The 24476-nt window shown below is 39.5% G+C and overlaps 1 protein-coding gene across 1 annotated transcript in view; it reads right to left on the minus strand.

Moving 5' to 3' along the window:
- The window catches only part of CCDC83 (coiled-coil domain containing 83), a gene marked incomplete at both ends in the record, with an annotated part of 37856 nt that extends 13874 nt beyond the window's left edge, over positions 1-23982 (minus strand). The window contains 6 exons of the mRNA XM_082660653.1: positions 529-597; positions 3289-3380; positions 11432-11599; positions 14785-14947; positions 21342-21426; positions 23888-23982. Of these exons, the coding sequence (XP_082516779.1) occupies positions 529-597; positions 3289-3380; positions 11432-11599; positions 14785-14947; positions 21342-21426; positions 23888-23982 (672 nt within the window). The remainder of the gene's footprint in view (positions 1-528; positions 598-3288; positions 3381-11431; positions 11600-14784; positions 14948-21341; positions 21427-23887) is intronic.
- Between the last annotated feature and the right edge of the window lie 494 nt (positions 23983-24476).

Genomic DNA, 24476 nt, shown 5'->3' on the forward strand with positions numbered 1-24476 from the left:
ACCCGTTTCTGTATGTTGATCTTGTATCCTGCTACCTTGCTGAATTCATTTGTCAGTTCTAGTAGTTTTTGTGTGGAGTCTTTAGGGTTTTCTATATATAGTATCATGTCATCTGCATATAATGACAACTTTACCTCTTCCCTACCAATTTGAATACCTAAAGAGGCAATTTAAAACAGCAGAGAATGAGGTTAAAATGATCCTTAAACCTTGCTCCCATCACCCATGAGGAAGTAGGGTCCAGAGGAAGGCCAGATCAGTTTTAGGACATAAAGAAGCTTTGCACACTTGAGTATGTTGTATGAATTGTAACACCAAAAAATGATTTCTGTTTATTATTGAGATTATTTATGGTGTTCATTGAGTAACAACTTGTAATAAGATTAGGACTCCACTTGAATTTCATTTTACCTCAGTCAGTCATGGTTCCATGCTTTTCCCATGACTTCAGCTCATAAATAAAGGTCATTTCCAGTTCAAAAAAATGAGAAAGAAGAAATTGGCTTTGCTTCTAAAAATTCCACTTACCTCTTTTTTGAGCCAGTCATTCTCCCAGATCTCTCGATAGCTGCCCTTGTCAATGAACCTTATAGCATTCTAAAAAAAAAAAAAAAAACTTTTCTGTATTAAAGAAGAGCTGCCACATAACATTTAAGAGTTTTAGCAATGGGGATACACAATCAACTTATCTGATCATTTAAAATAATGTTTTGCAATTACTTTGGAAATATACCTAAAAACTTTTGGTGCAGTTGTTCTTTCTTTATTATCCTATTGTATTGTTTTTGCTGATTTACGTTGCCTAATACAGGTGATTGAGAGAACTGGACAATGGTTGTCCATTCAATTTGGCCTCTATTGTGACTGAATCTGACTGCTTTGGTGAAATCAGTCATTAATTGATCTGCTCCACAATTAAGATGGTTAAACTGCAGTGATCAAACTTCCTTCAAGTTTATGGTCACAGACATAATTCAATATATAGCAAAGGCATGAATAGATTATATAACTACCTTTTTAATTTGAAAGATTTCTGCATGTCAATAATAACAATATACGTACTTACAAACCTAACAGCCAATAGTTTCAGGATAGCAGGCTGTAGCTAGATAGTCTCCTGGAGAAAGGCATTTTAGACAAAGCAAACAGGAAAATCCTTATTTTATCAGTAGGATCTTAAAATGTAAATTCATATTCAGTTACTAGGATATTTACAGTTTCACCCAAAGGAACTTTATAATGGATGACAGATTCTAGTTATATGTGAGGTACTTTTATATGGATACCGTGCTACAAACGCAGGAACTGAAGGACATAACCACAAGAAGAAAAATTAAGAAAAATATTCTGGTTCATAAACATGGATTGAAATAATTTAAAACTATGTTAAGGGTAAATTTGTGTAAGTCTTTAAAGTAGGAAGATGTGCAATAAATTTCTTTTCTTTAAATCATGGTAATTGACCTAAGAGTGAACCCCCATTTCCTAGGAACCAGGAATTTTTATACTTCAGCTCCAACTGATAAGTCTAAAGTTTATTTGAACATAGAATTTTGTTTGAACAAAAGTAGGAAGTCACTCATTATTGAATTTAGTTGACTAATGGCTTAATTCACTAACAATAGAGTAGTGTTTTCAGCTTTGGCTACACATTAGAATCTCCCAGATATTTTGAAAAATCCAAAAGCCCAGGCAACATCCCAGGCCAATTACATGAGCATCTCTGTGGGTGGGACCCAGGACCCACCTGGGTTAAACAAATTTCTCAGGTGACTCCAATAAGCAGCCAAGGTTGCACAAAAGTAGTAGATTTTAGAAGTTAACACATAAGATGGCCAGAGAAAATGAGGAAAATTCGTTCACGTGTGTGGGTGTTTGGCAGTATGTGGGGAAAAGAAAATGTACAATGTAATGATTAAGAGTAATGATCTGAAGAAGCTGTCTTAACTCTCTATTCTGCCACATGCTCTGGGCAAGTTACAAAGTTTCTCTGTGCCTCTGTCTTTTTATTAGCAAGTCTTCCCCTTAACAGGATTGTTGAGAGACTTTAATGTAGAATGTTAGGAACAGTATTGGGAACAGTCTTCATTATATATTGAATGTACATACTGAGGGCATATTTGATCTACATATGCATTTTTAATCATCTTAACTATGATCAGATTACTTAATTGTTGATTTCACCATTTAATCATATTCAGTAACAAAGGGTCTGAATGGCATGGGCAGACAAAACCGTTGGTCAGTTCTCCACATCCTCTGTATTTGTGTTAATCAGTAAAATCATGCAGTAGAATAGTAACACTGAAAGAACAATTGAACCAACAGAGAAGCAACAAACAAGAGCAACTGAAATTCAGTGAAGAAAAGACCAGATGTTTACCACTCTGAAGAAAGGATGTTCCAGATAAAGAGACAATCCCAGCAGGGACCTCACTGATTTAGGAGATAGTCTGGAGACAGGGGAAGGGCAGTGAAAAGGAAAGAAAGTCAGGCATTTGGGGCAAAACAAAGATTAGAAAACATGAATTGGAAATTACATCTCAAACATTTTTTTTTTTATATCCCCAATTTTTAAAGCTCCAGCAATGTAAAGTGTACTCTCTTAGGTTTGCATATGTAAGAAAGTACTTTTTAGACAAATTATATTTCATCCTATAATTCATCCAAAATCTAATTTAATAATTTGTTGTAGCCATTATTATTATACTTAAAAATAACTGAATATTAATTTACTGAGCTCTTGCTCTTATGAGGCGCTGTCAATCCTCATACTATTCGTTAAAGTTAAATATTATTATTGTCCCCTTTTTATAGATTAGGAAACCGAAGCCCAGAAAAGTCAAGTATAAATTCAGTTGATACACCCCGTAAGTGGTAGAACTGTGATTTAAACTAAACTGCCTAATTTCAAAACACAAGTTTCTGACCGTTATAATACACCATGAGAAAGAAATGGGTGGGGGGAGCTTTGTTTTCTAAGGAAATTGAAATACAGACAGGAGAGGGTGAAATAGGTGAAGGGGATTAAGAGGTACAAACCTCCAATTATAAAATAAATAAGCCATGGGATGTAATGTACAGCATAAGGAATATGGTCAATAATAACTTTGTATGGAGACAGTTGGTTACGAGACTTATCATGGTGATCATTTCATAACGTATGCAAATGTCAAATCCCTCGGTAGTACACCTGAAACTAACATTTCAGTTAAAATTTTGAAATTCTGTGTGAGAAGAATAAAAATCTACTATCAGAAAAAAGAAAGAAAGAAAATGGAGATATACCTCTGTGGCCCATTCCTTCTTTTGGTTCAGTTGCAACAAAGTTTCTCTGATTATTCTCTTTTTGTCATCTTCCAGGGTGATTTTATACTGTTCTTTAAAAAGAAAATTAGAAACCTTAAGATCCTAGGTAAAACTATGAAGTTATAAATTTTATTTTCCATGATCCCCACCTCTCCTTTCTATGTACTTTTTCTTTTCTGAATTTTCAAGGTACGTTCTTACTGAAGCATCTAGTACCTCCAATTAGAAGAAATGCTCCAATAATTTACTAACACCTTAATGTGAATTCGTTTACGATGATATCTGTCTCATGAATAGTCATAGTTTTAAAGGATTGTCTCTCCAAAGGGAGAATTTCTAACACTTTAGTACCTATGCAGCCGTCTACTTTTCATATCACACAACTTCTGATTCTACCACATAAATATGAAGAGATTTGATTACACACTTGAGTGGCATCCTGTACATCTAACTCCTTCTAACTAATTTTCCAATATTCTTGGCATGCATTTCCTGGGGCAGGAAACACAGAATAAGGAGAGAGAGTAGGAGAGGGGCTGTGAAAGTCAGTAGACCCGTTCTGAGTTGGGTTCAGAGCAAGAAGGGAGAACAGAGATGAAGAAGTGCAGGATTCTCTATCCTCTCCAGATTTTCTTACATCATAAATGTCAGAATTGAGAGAGCAAAGGATCGTAAAATTGGGGGCCTTGAAAGATGCTGAGAGGTCATATAATCAACACTTCTGTTTAAGGAAAGCAAGATGTAGTGACATGAAGGCTGCTTTAGAGAGTGGAGAGAAATAAAGCTGGATAAATGAGACCAGTTTGTTCATTCTTTTATTCAACGAATCATCATCAAGTTCTTTTGATGTGCATGACACTATTTAAGGCACTGGGAATATTGCCAAATAAGAGACAAAACTCCTGCCCTTATGACATGTACATCCTAATGGGGAAGCGAATGAATAATATTTCAGGTGGTGAGGTGTGTGATGAAGAAAAACTAAAATTCTCTGTTTTAGATAGGGTGATCAGAGAAAGCTCTTTTGAGGAGGTAACATCCGAGCAAAGACTGAATACAGTGAGGTAGTCAGTCGTGTGCAACAGGAGGGCAGTGTACCCTCCAAATCTAAGAATCGCCAAAGTTAGTTGTGCTTTATGATAACATCTATGTTATGTGTCCCCATTAGATGAGTTTTATTTATAACATTTGAAGCATAATTACTTGGAAGTCAGAAAGTATCTTCCCATACAAATGATGTTGACAATTACGGTTGCTAGATTTCCGGACTGGTCCCCAGAGACCCATTTAACTTATTCTATAATGAAACAATAGTATTGTACTGAGAGTGTTGTGGAACATAGCTGCCATTTAGGACATTGTTTCAAAGGGAAAAATTTCTTCACAGACCAAGTCAACCAAAGCCAACTCTAAGAACTCTTGAGGATCTTAGGCTACAGGGAAGGAGATCTGCTGGTCTGATCTTTCCACAGTTTAGAGCCAATCTAAGGCTCTGGAAAGCGGGGCAGGGAGCTAGGCAGGAGTTATTCAGCCCTCCTTGTATTTTGTACTGGCATAACTGCTTCCCCTATTCAAGGAAAACTCTAAGCAGAGTGTAAAAACTTCTCTTCCATATCTTTCTATTACCGCAGTCCCTGGAACACAACAGATACTGAAAAATATTTTGAAGAAAATGAACTTTGGCCAGCTGCACGTCTTTGGTGGGCAGTGATCTGAGCCTTCAGTGCCAGGATAGAAGCAGCAAACAATGGCAACTTTGGTGAGGGAAAGGGAGAGTCGAAGGAGGGAAGGGGCGAGCTCTCCCAGGCTGTGGAGTGGCCAGAAAGGAGGCTGGGAACCATCAGTTTCTACCTCTAACAGAGCTGGAACAAGAGTGGCTGAGGTTTATAAACAAGAGTTCATTGGGTTTTGGGTCTAGTCTAACTTGACATCTGGAGAATAAGAAAATGGACATCTTCATTATTCCAACCTACACATATATATGGATATATATATGGATATGTATATATATGGATATGTGTAGGTATGTATGTGTGTGTATATCAATCTATCTGTATAAAACCTGTATTTTTCTTAATCCCATTCAAAGTAATTGCTTGAATGTTTTAATCATTCCAATCTCATTTCTGATGGATTGTTTTTTTCAGTTCAATATCTAGTCCACTAGACTAATGCTAGACATTTATTTAAAATTTCTACCACACAAAATACAACAATCAATCTAAAAGTTGCAGTGCATCAGGAGTTGAGCTATAATGGATTTTACATTCTTAGCATCTGAAAGAAAACATAAAAACTGGAGCTTGATAACATTATATATTAATTATTTGCTATAAATCATAAAAAATAGATTACCAAATATGCTCTGGGTAAAGTTGTAGCTCTCCCTCATGTTAATACTGAAAAAGCAATAATAACATCCAACTCTGTTCCAAATTCCATATACAACTCTATGGACTGTTTTTCTTCTCAAAAGCAGAGCAGCTAGCACAAGGGAGGATGTGAAAATCTCCCTGTTATCCTTTGAAGTTCAGAGGATACTTCAGGTAGCAACTATTAACCACACATTTGTGAATACGGCCATAGAAACTGGGAGTATGTAAAAGTCTCCTTCCCAGAAAAGTTTGGAACACTGCAAATGGGAGCTTGGGAGATCATGACTTTGTGCCTTTAGACTCCTGGCTGCTCAGATGCCCGGTCTAATATGGTCACTTCTCAGAAGCTGACCACACTTCTCAGAGGCTGAAGCTTGCTTTGCGTTGTTCTCTTTTCCTTGTTGTGTGTGGCTCTGCTTTGGCTCTGCTCCACGGCTTTTTAGGAGTCTGTTCACTCTTCACACACTTCTGGGTGTCACCCAGCTTCACTGTGCCAGTGACTTCCTTTGAGCCCCCTCTGGAGAAAACCAAGCAAGGGCAGGTGGCAACACTGGCCATGTAGCGGTTTCTTCAGGCAGAGTGCATGTTAGAGAGCCCTCCCTACCTCGCTGCATCACAGAGCTGGGAGGACTTATTTGAAGCATAAGGGTTTGGGTCTGACACACACCTGTGTTCAAATCCCATTTCCACTGCTTACTAAATCTGTGAGTTTAGTTAAGGCAATTAACTTCTCCGGGCCTCTGTTTCCTCATCTTTAAACTGGGCACAATGGTATCCAACTCAAAGGAACTTGTACGAGTTGGATGAGATAAGGTATAGAAAAGCAGGTGCTGGGACTGTGAGTTCTATTGGAGATCTCTGAGGTACTCTCACTTTACAGGCGAGGAAACTAGCATTCAAAGAGGTGGACATGAACCCAAGTGTTTTAACTCACTGTTAGTGTACAAAGAAACTTTTCAGGATCCCTGTCCCATGCACCTGGTCAAGGACAAAAGTAAAAACTCTCTGTGACTCTAATATCTGATGATTTGTAATAACCCATACTTTCTCTGTTCCTGAGCCTAATCTAAGGTTCCCTTTCCTTTTATTGAGAGAAAGAGCCTTGTCCTGGTTTTATCAGTGACTGTGTTTTCTACACCCTATATCCCGACATCTCCTTCTAGCTGAAGTTCAGGGAAGCAGCTCCAGGTTCTTCCTCCCCATGCCCCTAGGGCTCAGGGTGGCTACTGAATAAGATAGGTTGGACAGCTGACCAAAGAATGGTTTGTGCTGGGGCCAACCGATGACCCATGAGGAGGCATGGACGAAGGTCTTTGGTCACCTTTGACTAGATAGGTGATCACACTGGCTCTTTTCAGAATCTGGGTTGTAGAATACTGCAAGAATTGGTCTGTGGGAAGCAAGAAGAGAATGGGGACAGGCACAAAGAGCAAAGCAGAGGTGCCACAAGAGGGACAGTCACAGACCATGAGTGACAAATGTAGGGAGGAGCATCCCTAGAGCCACCACTGATCTGATGGCCTTCTGTTTCCATCTTCAGTCCTCCCATTCTTCAGTACACGTGTTACATCCAACAAACATGATCATGGGACATCAAGAAACCTTATTTTTCTCTCTTGCCTTTAAAATTCATACTGTGAGGCTAGAAGCTCTCTCTCAGTAAGATACATGGCAATCCTATGACTTTTCTGGTTCCTTTGTGATAACAAAATATCTTCCAATCAGAAATTAATATGTCTAGTCTTTATAATAATTGAAATTTTAAGCTTCATTTAAAGTTATGGCTGTTCCCTTCCTAGCTTAAACCTACTACCATTTCCTCTGACTTGAACTTCTATGCCTTCTTCCTCAGGGCTGAAGGGGAGCCTGGAAAGGGACAGGAAAGCACTCACTTGACTGATACTATCTCAAGCTGATGTCCCATTTTCTGGGTCTAGTTAGCATTTAAGATTGATTCTCCTCTCTTGGGGGTGGTTTTTGTAGGTTCTCTGGAGGACCGCCTCCCCCATTGCTAGTTATATTTTACCTGCATGCCCTTGATACAGGGGAAATACTGCCCTTGGAGGTTGGCTAATGACTCTTCCTTTGGCCTCTGGGTCTCAGTTTCCTCCTCCCTCCCACATAGACAGGCTCCTGTTTCTCTTTGGGGGCACCATGGCCCCTCTCATCAGCCCTCAGGCAAGATTTAACAGGACTGCATACCAGCTCTCTTTCACAACCGGTCCACAGGAAACACTCCTTCTCGCTTTGCCACAACAAACTCTGGAAGTGCAGGCTGCTACAGGCTGAAAGTCTCTGACCCCCCACCCGCGCCCGCCCCAGATTCTTAGGTTGAAACCTAATCCCCAATGTACTGGTATTTGGGTGGTCGTTAGGTCAGGAGGGTGGAACCCTTATGCATGGAATTAGTGCCCTTATGATAGAGACCCCAGAGAGTTGCCTCGCCCTTTCACTACGTGAGGTTACAGCAAATAGAAGGCATCGATGAACCAGGAAGCAAGCTCTCACTGGGCACCGAATCTGTCAGTGACTTGATCTTGACTTCCCAGCCTCCAGAACTGTGGGAAACAAACTTCTGTCATTTGTAAGACACCCAGTCTATGGTACTTTGTTATAGAGGCCTGAATGGACTAAGACACAGGCCCAGCCCAGGGCAGCAGCTGCCAACCTCTTCTTTGCTCTGATGTTAGAACAGTTACCTAGTCAGCCACTTATCCCATAGATTTTTTTCAGGGATGAGTCATAAACTAGATCTCAATGTCCCCCCACCTCCGCCCCAAACTGCAGGGAACACATGTTGAAGAATCTGAAGAATTTCCTTTAAAGACCTTCCGACTTGATTTGAGATGAAGGAGGAATTACCCTTCGCCTGCCCCTTTGGGGGACTGTGTACAACTTACAGCACACCAAGAGCTCTTTCCAAAACCTGTCTCCTTATTTCCAACAGTCTTTTCATGGCTTCCTCAACCTCTTTTATAGACTGGAATTCAGTGGTTGAAGGTGTGAAACCAGTTTTCTGCCTCATCATATTGGCAGTCTGCCTGGCGATATCTCACTTTACTTTGAAATGTGGTATCCATTATATAGACAACCAGGTTTAAACCGAGACTAAAAAAGTTTCATTTTAATATCATGTTTCACTTACAATAAAGCCCCTTTCGACTAAAGTACTTGTTCCTTGCAATTAAAGCAGTCTAGCTAACACAAACTCCATGATCATGGGTGTGGGAGGAGAATTCTAGAAAAGTCATGGAAGAAGGAGAGAGGTGAGAGGAAAAGAAGAGATGGTGGTAGTAAGACTTCAGATAAATTTAATTTAGGAGTTCTACTCATATTCATTGTGCCCAGTTAGTGGCCCCCAAGGTGCTTTAATCATCCCCAGGCAGAATTGCTGCTGTATGGTTAGGAGAAGTGCCTAAAACTAATGGCAAATAAGATAAGCCCATAACAGCCATTATCCCATGACACTTAAAACAGGCTATACGCCAAGGCTCAACCAGCAGCATATAAATGTTATTACCCCCACCACAAAGTTGGATACAATAGCATGAAATTTTCAGCTCAAAGAAATCATCCAAATTTCTAATCAGGATAACGGGTTAAGTTTATAAGAGAAGATCACTCTTCCTACTTAAAAACCATAAAATAAAGGAATGCTGGAAAAATTATTTAAAAAATTTTAAGCATACTAGAACAGTAACAATTTTTAAAGTGTGGTATTGTTGCACAAATACATAGATCCATGGAACAGAATAGAAAAGACAGAAAGAGATCCAAATAACACATGGGAAATGAAAGTATGATAAAGTTAGCATTTTGGATCATAGGGTAAAAATGGCTTATTTAATAGGTGATGTTGGGACAATTGGAAAGCCATCTGGCAAAAAATAAGGTTGGTTTCCTATCTCACACAAACAAGTCAGAGATTAAATATAAAAATGAAGCCATAAAAATTCTAGAAGAAAAATATTAGAGAATATATTTGTAATATCAGAAATCATAAAATCAAAGTGATAGGCACGATAAAACTATAAAATTTCCTCATACAAACACTGCATAAACAAAAAACTAATGACAAATGGGAAAAATATTTGCATCTTATATCACAGTTAAAGAGCTAATTTCCTTGAAATGTAAAGAGCTCCACAGCACGATAGAAAAATGGGCAAAGATGTGAACAGAAAGGAAATTCATATGGTTCTTGAGCTTATAAAAAGATATTCACTGTTGCTTATAGTAAGAGAAATGGAAATTAAAGCTACAATGAGATACCATTTTCTACCTATAAGACTGGCAAAGAACAAAGAGGTGGATCACAACCCCTGTTGTTGAAGAAGTGGGAAAACAGACATCTTCACCACCACCAGCCGGAGTACATTTGGTACAACCTCTACGCAGGGCCATGCCTATCAGTGTAAAAATGAATAGGCTGTTTGGGCCAGCCATTTCCCTTTAGAGATGCACATAACTGAAATTACATACATACGAGGGTATTCATCGTAGTAAAATGAGATTGTGTAAGGATAGTCACTGCAGTATTATTTGTAATAGTAAAAGATGGGAAACAACCTAAATGCTTATGAGTAGGGGACTTTAAAAAATTATGGTACAACAAAACAAAGTAGCCATTGGGAGGATGAGGAAGTATTAATATGTACTCATCTATAAGGATGTCCATATTGTTACCTGAAAGAGCAAGTGAAAAATTGCATCTGTGGCATGCTGCTTGTGACATATATGTACATACTGAAACATGCATGGACTCTTTCTGAAAGGTTACATAAGGAACTGGTAATAGTGTTTTTATCTAGAGGAAGGATCTCAGAGGCTGGGGGATTGACAGGGGTAGGAGGGTGTCACTCTTACTTTCTTCTTTTGGGGAGGAGAAGCTTTTGAAAAATTGTAACTGATTTGGGGCCAAATTTACACTACCACTGTGGTACAGAGGCGCTGAGCTGAGAAACTTACATAAAAATTGGTCTAGAAGCAGACTGACTGTACAGAGCCTCAGAGGGGATAGTGGGAACGACCCCGAATGAACGCTTCTTCCACAAAACAGGGTACCATTACCAGCTGGGCTCAGAACTGCCATCCAACCACAGTGTTCTTTCAGGCCAGATTTCTCCTGAGTGTCTGGTGTTCTTTTAAGCCACTATGCCTCAGTGACAGACAGCTGGCCTGCCTCATGGTTCCCAGCTCTGATCCTGGTAAGATTCATTATGCCCGAGGCCGCCCTGCTCTATACCCTCTTCACTTCCTGTCTTACGTTTGTTCTCCAGTTTTTTTCCCCCCCCCGACTGCAACTTAGCATTTACTTGGCCATTTTTCTATAACGATTCTGGTTGTCCAGCCTGGGTGGCTTGCCTCAGCTTGCCTCAGGTGAATTCCTTCTCTAATATAACCCCTTCCCAGGACTCCCCAACCTTGGTGGAATTGGCCCAGACCCATGTGTGAGAGCAGGCAGACACCCACTCACTGAATGAAGCTTCTTTCTCAAAGTCGGTTGCAGTGTTTCTATACACACAGAGGCACACACTCCCATCCCTTTACTTCCCCTTCTCAGTTCCATAGGTGGTCCTGGGATAGTTTCTTTACTTCCTCCCTTCACCTAATCCTTAGGCGCATAGTGCTTGTGCTGACAGCTGAGAGTAACGGATGATTCGGGGGTACCCGTTTCTTTCTTCCACCAAATGTCTGCCCCTGAAAGATTTTTTTATTGAATCTGAACCAGCTTTCTTGCAACTGACCTGACATTTTCTCAGCATTCTCTTTAACTCTGTTGATGTCATTCTGTAAGGAGGTAATGAGTTTAGCATGTTGTTCACTCCCTACATTCTTGTACTCCTCCCAATATTCTTTCTCACTGAGTTTCTCAAGAAACAGTTTCTCAGCATTATTTATTTGGATGCGCATATCTGTTGAAAGAAAATCGAGACTTTCTGTCATTTCTATTGTCCTTGCAACCATTATATGTTGCAATCTGTTTTTGTGAAGTTAAGGTCTGATGTGAAAATATCAACTCTTAAATACTATTTTATATCTATAATTTAGGGAAATCTAAACTATTCAAACTATTGTTTATCCCTCATGATTCAAAATCTAAGTAAAATTAGACTTCCAATTATAAAGTAGTTGTGTGGTTTGGGGCTGTGATTGAGAGCTGTAACATGCAATCAACCTATACGCCTAGGGACCCACAAGCTTAAATTATGCCTGTGATAGCTTGATAAGTGTCCTGTTTTGTACAATATATTATGTCGCATATACTTTTTATTAGTAAATTGTCGTTTTTCTGGTCATTATGTGTCTGGGCAAAGTGATTTCAACTTAACATCCTTCCACAGTACTTGGCGACCATTTTTGTAGGTAAGTTGTTTGATTCCATCATTTAAATTTCAATTGTTTGAGCTTCCCTTGTGTGAAGTGATAGCATATGATAGTCATAATAACCTGCCTTCCCCTAAGCCCACACAGTGAGACTTCAGAGTGAAAGGTAAGTTCCCCAGTTACGTGTGTACAAATATGGAGCCTTCTCAATCGTATAAACTTCCAGCTTGCCCTGGTGTACTTCCTACACATGGTATTCTACTCAGTCTTTAGGCTGAGTATCATGCTGCTGAATATTCTGGAAAAGGCAGCATTACAAAAAGCCAGGTCCGATGAACTGAATGGCTATTTGGCGCACTACCACGCACCATCTTGTTTGAGAGCCCCTGAGGGCAAGACCACGTCTTATTCATCTCTGTCCACCCAGCACTTGGCACAGAGTCTGGCATTTAGTTGGTGCTCAATCGATGTTTATGACTGAAGCATCCCATTCAGGCCAGAGAGGTGTTCTTCAGTCCAAAGGTCCAGGAGTTCTCCAGACATGTCTTTTTCCAAGACGTGATAATATATTTTTAATATATATATTTTAATATATACTTAATATATTAAGAATATAAGATAATATATTTTAAACTCCCTTAGCAAATGGTACTAGTTATTATCATTAAACAATTAAGAACACTGCACCCCAGTGATCAGCTGTCCTCCGATGTGGGCAGACTGTTGCTGTCTCAGCCCTGCACCATGTTCAGTCTTTGTGGGGAGGGTTGATTGATGTCACTGAAGCTTTTGAAAGAGAAGGGGGTGTAGTGACTGTTGCTCTACTTTCTCAGAACCCCTCTCTCTCTTCCCTTCTAGTAACACATGTCTCCTGTCCCTTGTCATATAAGTAGACCGATTACAGTCGCCCCTTCTCCCGGCTTTAGGGATTGGTCCAGGGCTGAGCAGGTGCCCCAAGGTGGGCAAATGCTCGGAGTCCTCCCCTAGAAATATTTTCACTGGTGGAAAACATGTCTCTTTTGTCTCCACTTTGAGGTTATAAGGATGTAAGTTCAGAGGTGTCTCTGGTCAGAATTCCAGCCTCACGGGGAGAACATTCTCAGAAAAAGGAGCCAACTTTCAGGGGGAAGGCAGAGAGAGAAGGTGTGTAAGAGGAGCAGCGGGTGGAGGGAGAGGAGGTGGGAAAAAGAGGGAGGGTGATGCAGGGGGAGAGAGGAGGACAAGACACGGAAATTAACAAAAAGACGCTGAGATCTGACAGCATGTGAGGCTCTGGGTCCAGGTCAGTAGCACCCTGCCTTTTCTGTCTGGTTACAAGAAAAAATTAACATCTTCTTTATGCTTGGACTAGTTTGGATTGGATTTTTATCCTTGCAACTGAAAGAGTCCTAACTAAACATTGGAAGAAGGGAGTTTTGTCAGCACTTCTCAAACTTTACTGTGTGCAGGACTCCCCTAGGATCCCGTCCAAATGCAGATTCTGATTCAGCAGGTCCGGATGGGGGTCTGAGGTTCTGTACTATCACAAGCTGCCAGGTGAAGCTCCAGCTGCTGTTCCACGGACCAAACTGAGTTGAAAGTGACTGACTACCTGGTACAACATGTCACTGCCTCAGGGATCCTTTGTAGACACATCTGTTCTCTCTTTCCTTCTCTTCCTCAGCATCTGTGGGCTTCTTTCTTCCTTGGACCGCTGCACATGCCCAGCCCTCCTGTTCTTAGTCACCCAGCACGTCCCCAGTCTTGTATGACACACATACCCCAGCACTCAGCCCAAACCACAGACAGGCACACCTTAACTAACCGGGCCCATTCCCTTTGAAGGCAGTTTAGGGAGCACATCTAAGTATCTGCTTTGGTCTCACACCCATCTCAAGGGTGTGACTTCTTAAAGCATTCCTTCCGAACATAAGCAGAACTCTCCTAGACAGGAGCCCGACCAGGAAATGTGTCTACCACCTCATGACATCACTGTTGTTCACACAGGGACTTGGCAGGAGGAGGCTTATGGGAAAGTTTTAGAGACCCCCCCCCCCCAAAAAATGAAATTTGCTGATTGACCTTTGGCGTTGGTAACTATTTCTTTCAAAATAACAAATATCTACAAAGGGAATGCCTGCTCTGCGCCAAGCGCTTGGGTAAGGAGGCTCTCTAAAATGCTTGGGGAAACTCAAGAAAATCTAGTCCATTTTTTCACCTCTCAGATTCTAATACTGCTTCCTGAGAGCACTCAAGTCTCTCCCTTGTTTTCCAGCTTCCTAGCTGAGATGGTATTTATAGAGGTTCTGGCAAAAGTTTTAGAAATCTGAACAGCAAGTTTATGATGAAGGGATAGGATTTTTTTTTTTTTTTTTGCGGTACGCGGGCCTCTCACTGCCGTGGCCTCTCCCGTTGTGGTGCACAGGCTCCGGACACGCAGGCTCAGTGGCCATGGCTCACAGGCCCAGCCGTGGCATGTGGGATCTTCCCGGACTGGGGCACGAACCCGTGTCCCCTGAATTGGTAGGTGGACTCTCAACCACTGCGCCACCAGGGAAGCCCTGTCTTTGTTTTTCATCACTGCCCTTACTCCTCCTCCTCGCTTGGCTTCAGTATCTCCGCCCACTTTATTTCCCTCTCTCGTCCACTTACTTATATGTGTTTGTGGTTGTGGTGATGATGTCATTTGAAATGTGTTCACAGCCTTTTGAACATATTAGGAGATAAAAGCATTAATACATTCAAGAAATAACTCGATACAGCTTTATGATAATTTTCTAAGTTTCTAAATCACCTTTCAAGTTTTGTTCCTGGTCTCTTTCAAACTTCCATTTTTCCTTCATTGCTTCTTCAACTTCCTCTCTTATTACAACTGCTAATCCCTTTGACTTCTCCTCACTCAGTTCCTTTAGTAGGTTCCTTATATGCCAAATCTGTTCATCCTTTAAGCGTTTATTCTGTCATGAATATCAACAGTTGTTAATTACATCTGCTGAAGTACTTGCATTGATTTCCCTCAAATAGAGTTACACATTGAGGTTTGCAAAATGACAGATATTTAATGAAATAAGTTATTCAATAACATGTCTAAAGAACATATGGAATATGGAAGACTCAAAATTAAACCCATCAATACAGTAATCACTGAAGAGAAAGTTACATATTAAAACCTGTGTTATTAATCTGCCAGTCTATCACCCTATCATAGGATTGGTGAACATTAAAATTAGATTTCAGAGGTCAGTTTCTTCAACTCCCACAAACACCTTGCTTTTCTAGGAAACATCATTCATTTAGTCAATATTTATGGGGCATCTACCATATGCCAGGTAGTCTTCTAGACACTAGGAATATATCAGTGAACAAAACAGACAAAAGTACTGCTCTTGTGGAATTTACATTATTCTTTGTTTTTCTCACAAATGACCCTAATTCTCTTGTTCTGGGGTGATGGTTACTATTTCAATACTCCACACCTGAAGTATGGACTGTGTTCCTTTTGTGAATATCCCACCTATGTTTCCAAGTTTCTTACTTAATCAACTTAGAGTTTATTCTTGCCCTTCCTAACTTATTATGTATATGTAGAGATATTTTACTGTGTGTGAACTTAATACCTTTTCCTCGTAATTTTCTTAGCCTCCCTTTAAGTTTTAATTCTCACTTTCCTGGTGCCTCTCCTTCAATTTCTTAAACCTAATAAAATGCACAAACTTAAAATATTCTAATACTTCTTTTAAAAATTATTTTTCCTATAATTTAACATTCTCTTTACTATAGCTTTTTCAACATTATATTTTATTTCTGATATTCACATCTTTTATCCTCTTAACCTACATGGATACTCTACTGTAAGAGTATTTTCTTTCCCAAAATTTATTCTCTGGGCCAGTGCTTTGCAGACTTCAATGTGTATACCCAACACTTGGGGACCTTTTTAAAATGCAGATTCTGGTTCAGTAAGTTTGGTATGAAGCCTGCAATTCTGCACTTCTGATAAGCTCCAGGTGATGCCAAGCCTGCTGGCCCGCAACCCACAGTTTGGGCAGCAAACTTCTTTCAGGTAATCCAAATATCTGTGATTTATTGATAGTGCTACGGCCTACTAAAACTCAATTCTTTAACACTTAATCCAACAAACTTTAAAGTTGAGGGCTGAAAAATTTGATTTCTAGTTTAATAAACTCCCTGGACAGGATTATGTAACCTTAGTGCTCTTTAAGTTATTCCACAGGCTGTGTGACATTATTGCCATTTCAGTGCATTAGAATTTTAATTTAAAACTTTGATAACCTGAAAGAAAGCAACAGACAATTAACTTTATGATGATGCTCAGTATTGAGAAATACAGGCCAAAAAAAAAAAAAAAAAGACTGGGACTGGACAGGCTTTGAGTGATTTAAAAAAAATGGAAATAAAGATTAAAAAGATATGGTCTTCCCAGGTGGCGTGGTGGTTGAGAGTCCGCCTGCCGATGCAGGGGACATGGGCTTGTGCCCCGGTCCGGGAGGATCCCACGTGCCGCGGGGCGGCTGGGCCCGTGAGCCATGGCCGCTGAGCCTGCGCGTCCAGAGCCTGTGCTCCGCAACGGAAGAGGCCACAACAGTGAGAGGCCCGCGTACCGCAAAAAAAAAAAAAAAAAAAAAAAGATTAAAAAATATGATATTCAAAATTTGGTCGTTTAACTTCTCTGATCTTTTGTTTGTAATATTCTAAAGTATCATAATTCTGTCTCTGAAGAATTTTTAGTACCGAAGCGTTCATAATATATCTGAAAACTGAATCTCTTTCCTTCTGTGTAAAATCTTATTGGGCATGATGTAAGCAGGAATGGTGGAATAAGACTTCTGAAAATCCTCTCCTTCATAAAAGCAATGAGAAAAAGTTGGCAAAAATTGTCAAAATCAACTTTTCAGAACTCTTGAAATTAAAGGCTTTGCAGTAACTTCCAGGGAGTGTTTATTCAAGAAAAATGGTTGAATCTTGGTAAGGACAAGTGAGCTTTGTGGCATTTTAACGTGCTCTAAAAACCAAAAGCCCAAGGTTACGGTAAAAACCAGCAACTTAGCAGCCTGGGGTTGAGGGTCATGGAGAGAAGTGAGGGGAACAGAACTCTTCCAAAGCTCAATTCCCAAATAACAGTCATTATTTGACCTACCTGGTAATTCCCTGGAAAAATCCCACTGGGAAACCTTGTCTTTATTTGACCTGAGTCAGAGCTTACCCAATGTGTGACCAGCCTTTTCCCAGATTGATGTTGGTCAAAAACAATCAGAGGCAGATGTTTGTCAAAAACAATCAACAATTGTTGAACATTACAGCTCCCTGAGGCGGTAATAAAAGTTGAGGTAAACAACAAGCTGACCAAAAAACTTTAAAAGAAAGCTGCAGATGAGATGTCCATAGAGAGCTTTGAAAGCTCTGACATATTCCTGGGAATCTAAAAGGCCACATGCATGTATAGGGCATATATATAAATTTAATAACATCTATATTAAACTTCCCAAATCCTGTATGAATTTCAGATAGAAAGGAAATGTGTCTGACAATGTTATAAAATTCGCTATGTCTGAAAAATTATTTTGAGCTACATACCAAAATAAAATTTATTTAAATATATCCACCAATATGCTAAAAAATATTTATCTTATGAAGTGAAGTACATTTATTATTTGAGGTAAGAATAATTATCACATTATAAAATAGAAGAAAGGAAATTTAGTAATTAAGCTACAAAGAAAGGATTAATTTTGTTTTGTTATAAGGCCATCTCATGGTCTTTTTTTTTAACTTTTTAAGACTCACAAGAACAAGAATAGAAGTTGCCAAAATAGGACACACAGTTCCCATCTACTATTCACCCAGCTTTCCCCAATGATAACATCTTATCTAATGATAGTACAGTATCAAAACCAGGAAATTGACATTGGTACAATGTTATTAACTGAACTAGAGACTTTATTTGGATTTCACCAGTTTTTACATTTTTTTTAGTGTATAGTTGTGATATTGTAATCTATAAAAATATATTTATTTGGTCATTCAGATGACTAAAACATATTTCTTATCTATATTTGGTTTTCACCCATAGTTCCTGGTCCACAGTGCCCAAAACCCTTGGAATTTCTGCCATCACAATTGGGTTTATGATAATGAAAGTGACTTTTGAATCCCACAGGTGGGGAGAGAGGGAAGGGGCCTGGTTGCCAGGAGAACCAACCAAATTATTAGAGGGTTGGAACTTTCATTCCCTCCCCCTGATTTCCAGGGAAGGGAGAGGGACTTGAGGTTGAATCAGCCGCTATTGGCCAATGATTTAGTCAATCATGATTATGTAATGAAGCCTCCATTAAAACCGGAACAAGGAGCGTCTTTTGGTCCTTTTTGAGAGAGCTTCCATGTGACACTGTGTTAGGCCCCAAGCTTCATAAGGACAGAAGCTCCTTTGTTCAGGACTTTGCTCTATGTATCTCTTCATCTGGCTGTTGATTTTGATTCATATCCTTTAATATCCTTTTTATGATAAATCAGTAATCTAGTGAGTAAATGGGTTTTCCTGAGTTCTGGGAGCCATTCTAGCAAATTAATTGAACCTGAGGAAGGGGTTGTGCGAGCCTCTGATTTATAGCCAGTCGGTCAGAAGCACAAATAACAACCTGGGCTTGCAGCTGGCGTCTGAAGTGGAGGGTGGTCTTGTGGGACTGAGCCCTTTACCTGTGGAATCTGATTCTGTCTCCTGGTAGGTAGTGTCAGAGTTGAGCTGAACTCTCAGACACCCCGTTTGTGTCTGAGATTCTCTTGCTGGTGAGAGGAAGCCTCCACACATACAAGTTGAAACTGGGTCGGGAACCCTTTCAATAGGATTATGAATTCTGTCACATATACATATGAGAAGTATCACCATGAAGATGGCATTTGAAGCCATGATGTTAAATAAGATGATCCAGAGAGAGTTTAGAGTGAAAGAGAAGGATGGAGATCAGAACCTTGATAAATACCCTAATTAAAGGGTGGTTCTAGGAAAAAAACAATGAAAACCAAGAAGAAATGATCAGAGAAGTAGAAGGAAATTTAAGAGTGATATCCTGGAACCCAAAGGAAAAAGAGTTTCAAGATGACAGGAGTGACTGCTGAAGGAGTAAGGAGTAAAGAAAGGACTACAAAGAGTCCATTGAACCTGGCTAACTGGTCATTAACAACTTTTGCTAGAGCGGCTGTAGGGGAATAGCAGGAGTGAAAGTATGTGTCGGGAAGTAAGGATGTGGACACACTGAACTATGAAATATCTAATGATGTAGTGGAGCAATGAATGCAAACAGAGAAAGAAAGATAATAAACATCTAAACAGAACTAGGAAGAACTAGATAATAAACATCTAAACACATAGGAAGAGATGATGGGTAGGAAGGGAGAGGGGCATTTCCGATTTCCACATAACTGAAGAGAAAAATATATCTTGCTAATGAGTCATGTTTAACTTAGCAATTTAAATATCTGTGACCTCAAATTTTTTTCCTCCCACTGGTGTTTGTGTGAATCAACTCAACATATATTTATTGAACATCTACTCATGCTGGGCCTTTCTGGAGAAACAAAGGTAAGATTTGATTGCTGCTGCCTAAAGGGCTTTCAAGTGAATAATGGAGAAATATTTTTACATGACATCCTAGCTCAGATGGGGGGAATGAACAGGGGCTAGCCAAGAGAAGAGCATTTCAGGAAGAGGAAACAGCCTTTTTGTTGTAAAGGTACCATAGTAAGAAAAAGATTGGGTTTTCTAATATTTAAAAGAAGCAGGGGTAAGCAAAGGGTGGGGCGGCTGGAGACAAGATTGGAGAGGTGAGCAGAGGTCAGCTTTTGCAGGGCCTTGAAGACTTTAGGAAGGACTATGGATTTTACTTTCTGTGCAGTAGGAAGCCACTGCAGGGTTTTAAGCACTGAAAAGTTTACCGTATTCCAAGGATAATTCTGGTTGCACTGTGGAAAATGTACTGGTTAGAGGAAGGATGGGTAAGAGAAGATGGTGGCTTAAACTGTGGCAATAGCAGCATAAATGGAAAGAAATAGATACATACGGTTGAGCTAGAGTCTGCATTACCATGCTCCTCACTGCTGGGTCCACTAATGACTCCAAGACCTATCGCATTTTGAGCTAATCCTCATGGAAACAAGAACTTTGTTTCTGGCTCCAATTGATGGGTTATGGGAAAGTGATTCCTCAGTCCTGATCTGTTGTCCTTTCCACAACCAAATGGAAATCCCAAAGCTGGCCTGGAAGTTCCCATGCTGACCACTAGGGGATGTGCATTGGCCCCTTGATGGCAGCTCACACTCATGTGCTCTGGAATCACATCATGCGGAACCTGCCTCCAAGTGCCTAAGCCAGACTTCCCCTTTCCACTCTCATCTACAGACTTCAGTTTCTTAGATCCTATTGCAAGTATTTGATTCTTCAGAATCATGACAATGTCAGGGTCACAGTTATATCACCACCAGGGCTTGTCTTGCCCAATACATACTTGCTGAACAAATGAACAAATTCACCCTATAAGGAAGACAGGAATCCTCATTTTACAAGGGGGAAATTGAGGCTTACACCAGTTTGGCCAAAATGACATCAGCAGGAAGTTGTACAGTCAGGATGTCTCTGACCCAAATTCTGTTAAAATTTGTAGTCTTTTTAGACAAAAGCCAAATAAAACAGGTGTGGAAATTTCAGGGTACATATAAAATAAATGTTTTAATAGCAGACACCCTCAGTATTTCCTCACTCATGAGACCCCTTAAGGGCTAAGTTGTATGCGCCATCATTTACTGCTTCCTAACTTTATTTCTGTTGGTCCTGAGAGTCATATACAGCACCCCTTTGATAGTCATTTTATTCTAATTTCATAAAAATAAATCACTTAAACAATAAATTAGTCATTTTAACAACTGAGATTGTACTTTTCAGATAATATTTACATATGCACACACTCTGAAAATCTAAAGGAAAACAGATACAGAAATTTAAAATAGAGAACCAATGTTTTATAGTGTGGTTAAATAAGAATTTAAAAGATAAATGTGGTTGCAGAGCTTTAAAATTTTCAACATAAGATTCAGTGTCCGCATGATCTAAATAACACAATTCAAGCTGACTTCCTTTGACATTATAATTAATATAATAAGAACAGCAGTATCCTCTTGTCTCCCATGTACAAAAATGTATTTAAATATAGTGTAAATTTATCAACTCGAAGAGCTAAAGAAGATAATTTCCTAGAGTTCATTTCATCATAACTCACAATTTTTTAAAGCATTTGTGTAAATGTTTAATGACTAGATATTGGCTTTAAATTTTATACTTACTCTTTCTTGATACTTTTGGTTCTTTTCTCTCATTTTCTTTATTTGAGCCATGTATCGTTCTACTGCATTTTCCTTTATTTGACAGCTGATAACAAAGACAAGATGTATTTTACAATTGTTTGCCTTAGGAAAAACTAATGAGATAAAATTTAAAAATTAATCTAAATTAATTTGAATTGAAATAAAGTATTAAACCTATTATAAAGACCCATTTAAGGATAAGAATCTTAAGTGATTTTGTGTTTCTGAGTATATTTTACTCACTAAAATATGTATTAGAGAGATAACTTCAAGTTTTTAAAACTTGTCGTTGTGGATGTGGTTTCATATACATTCCTGCATCACTGACAACCTGAATTTTCTGAACTGTATCAAACTCAAAGACACCACCAGACGTTTTCAAAATAATATCTGCCAGCAGCTGCCAGCCGCAACCTTATGGTCTCAAGGTCTCCCCTTATAACTGTGTGATGATTTTGGACCCCAACCAATCCTTGCTTAACAAGCACCCTTACTTCTTGCCAGCTCCAATCCTAATTCTTGACAAACAACGTGTAACTGTGGTTTTTTGCCTATATAAGCCCCCCCATTTCATAGTCAGTGGAACACAATTCAAGTGCTTCTTGAATCTGTGTCTCCTGGGCTATAGTCCTCAGTTTGGCTTGTATAAAACTCTTTTCTATTTTTATTACAGGTTGTTTGTTGAGTATTTGCCTCAACATAGTAATGTGTCAACTTCCTTCTTCCATGCAATTTCATTGAAAATTCTGAGAAAGAAAACAAAGTTGGATTCCAAAAAAGAATCTACAATTTTATCTTTTTAAACCCACAACTATATCCATACCTATTTCTATCTCTATATACATACTCATTATAGAAAAGTGGGTTTGGGGGAATAAGTATAAAGGAAAAAATAAAAACCACCATTACCTAGAGATGATCACTTTATAGATTTAGCATTATGTAATAAGATATTTTGAGAGAGGGAGAGAAAGACCACATTCACATAACTTTTAATACAGTATATTGTTATAATTGTTCTATTGTATTATTACTTATTATTGTTAATCTCTTACTGTGCCTAATTAATAAATTAAACTTTATCATAGGTATACATGTATAGGAAAAAACATAGTATATAAAGGGTTCGGTACTATCTGTGATTTCAGGCATCCACTGGGAGTCTAGGAGCGTAATCCCTGAGGATACAGGGTGGGGGAGAGACTAAGAGATGATCACTTTATAGGTTCAACACTGGCACTTTCAGCTTTTCACAAACAACCATATAGGTTCATGACTTTATTTTCTTGAGATAGATTTTGTTTTAAGTTAACTGTTTGGAATTGACTACCTACTGTGTGCCCTCGGCTCTTTGTCAGGAGCTGAGATTGTATAAGAGAAATATAAGATGCTGCCAGGGGACCCTTGGATAATCCTTCCTCAGATGGTGGAGGGAGGTGTCCTGGCTATTTGTCATGTGACAAAAGTCCTGTTACCTCGGAACACATGGAATGAGTAAAGCGTCACCGGAAGAGCACAGTGAGGCCTAGGCTGTTCAGTCCATGAGATTATTTATTTAGTTTTAACAAAGGAAAGAGAACAAAAGCATGGGAATGTTCAACTTGCGTCTCTCACTAGATCATGAGAACTTTTAAACGTGTGCCTCTTTGTAAACCTCTGTTAAAGAGGAGAAAGACTGCCCTCTGGTTGACCCAGAAGAGAGAGAAGGAGCTGTAAGTGGATGTCATCACTGTGAGCCGTGGAAGCAGATTAGAGACCAGAGTGTAATCACAGAGCTGGACTTTTTGTCCACCTCTGCTAAGACAAGATGAGCGAAGTTTTCAGTTATGCTGAGAAATGAGTGCAGGTACAATCTGGTCATCACTTAATTGTTATCTAGAAAATAAAGGGAACTTCGTTAAAAGTCCCTTCCCATGGATGTTTCTCTCTCAGTGTTCTGACCCTTTTACTCACTATCTTCTAAAAAGAATATATGAATAGATCTGGAGTCTTGCAGGGAGATGGATTTTCCCTGAATGTTGTTAAAAACAATTCTCTTAAACAAAGGCCTAGTCACCAGCAGTGTGGACTCCTGACTTTCAACCTTGTTGCCCTCCAATAAATGGCTTCCCATTTCCAAAGCCCAAGTGTTCCACAGGGGTCTGCTTATCTGACCCTTGCCTAAACCCCTAGAGTCTGCTCTGCCCTCTCTCCCTCAATCTGCCATTTCTCACTTCCTAGACTGTGATAAGCTCTTCCTCACCCCAGCCTTTTTTCCATAAGCCTTCTGTCCATCACTCTCTGTCTCCTTAACACCTGTTCCTCTTTCAGAGGTTAGCTCAGCATCGCTTCCTCAAACAAGCTTTTCCTGATCTATTTCAAGTCCTTCAGTTACAACTAAGCCCGTGAGCCACAACTACTGAGCCCGCGAGCCACAACTACTGAAGTGCTTTAGAGCACTTCATTTTCCATTGGAGTCATATGAGTCTTAGCAGCAATGATTGCCACTTATGTATGGGAACTTTGGGATTTCATAAACAGCTTACTGATAGTCGAGAAGTGCTTCACTGATAGGCAATTTGACCTCTTTTGGCGGTTCATCTTGAATATCCTTTTTATTTGTTTTTGACGTGTTTTCCATTGTGTTGCTTAGCTAGAAAGAAGAATACCTGTTTTAAAAAGAGACATAGGAAGAATAAATAAATTCTCTGTCCCTCTACTTGTATTTACGAGATAAAGCACTGCTGGGACTTAATTTAAAACTGGCTCTTCCATCCAGATTGCTTCCACGTCCCGAGAGCTAACATCCACCACAATGCTGGGACCTCATGAATCAACTGGATTCTTGAGTCTGGTGAGTTCCATGCTTAGCCCAGGTGCAGCATTCCCCCACCCAAAACTGTCTGAGACTCACTCTCTTACATTATCCATCAACAACTGTTGCCCCTGTCAAGCTTCTTTAAGAGCAAGGGCTAAACTTTTTCAATCATTTAATGTCTCCACAGTGTTTGGCAGAGTGCACCACATGTAACAGCAGCTCGATATATGTCTTTTAGTTTTTAAAAAGTAAGACAAAACAAAAGCACAACTTTCTATGAGCACCAAGAGACTAGGCTCCAAAAGAATTAGAACTGG

This window comes from Grampus griseus (assembly GCF_964374135.1).
Source record: "Grampus griseus genome assembly, chromosome: 8".
In the NCBI taxonomy this organism is placed as follows: Eukaryota; Metazoa; Chordata; class Mammalia; order Artiodactyla; family Delphinidae; genus Grampus; species Grampus griseus.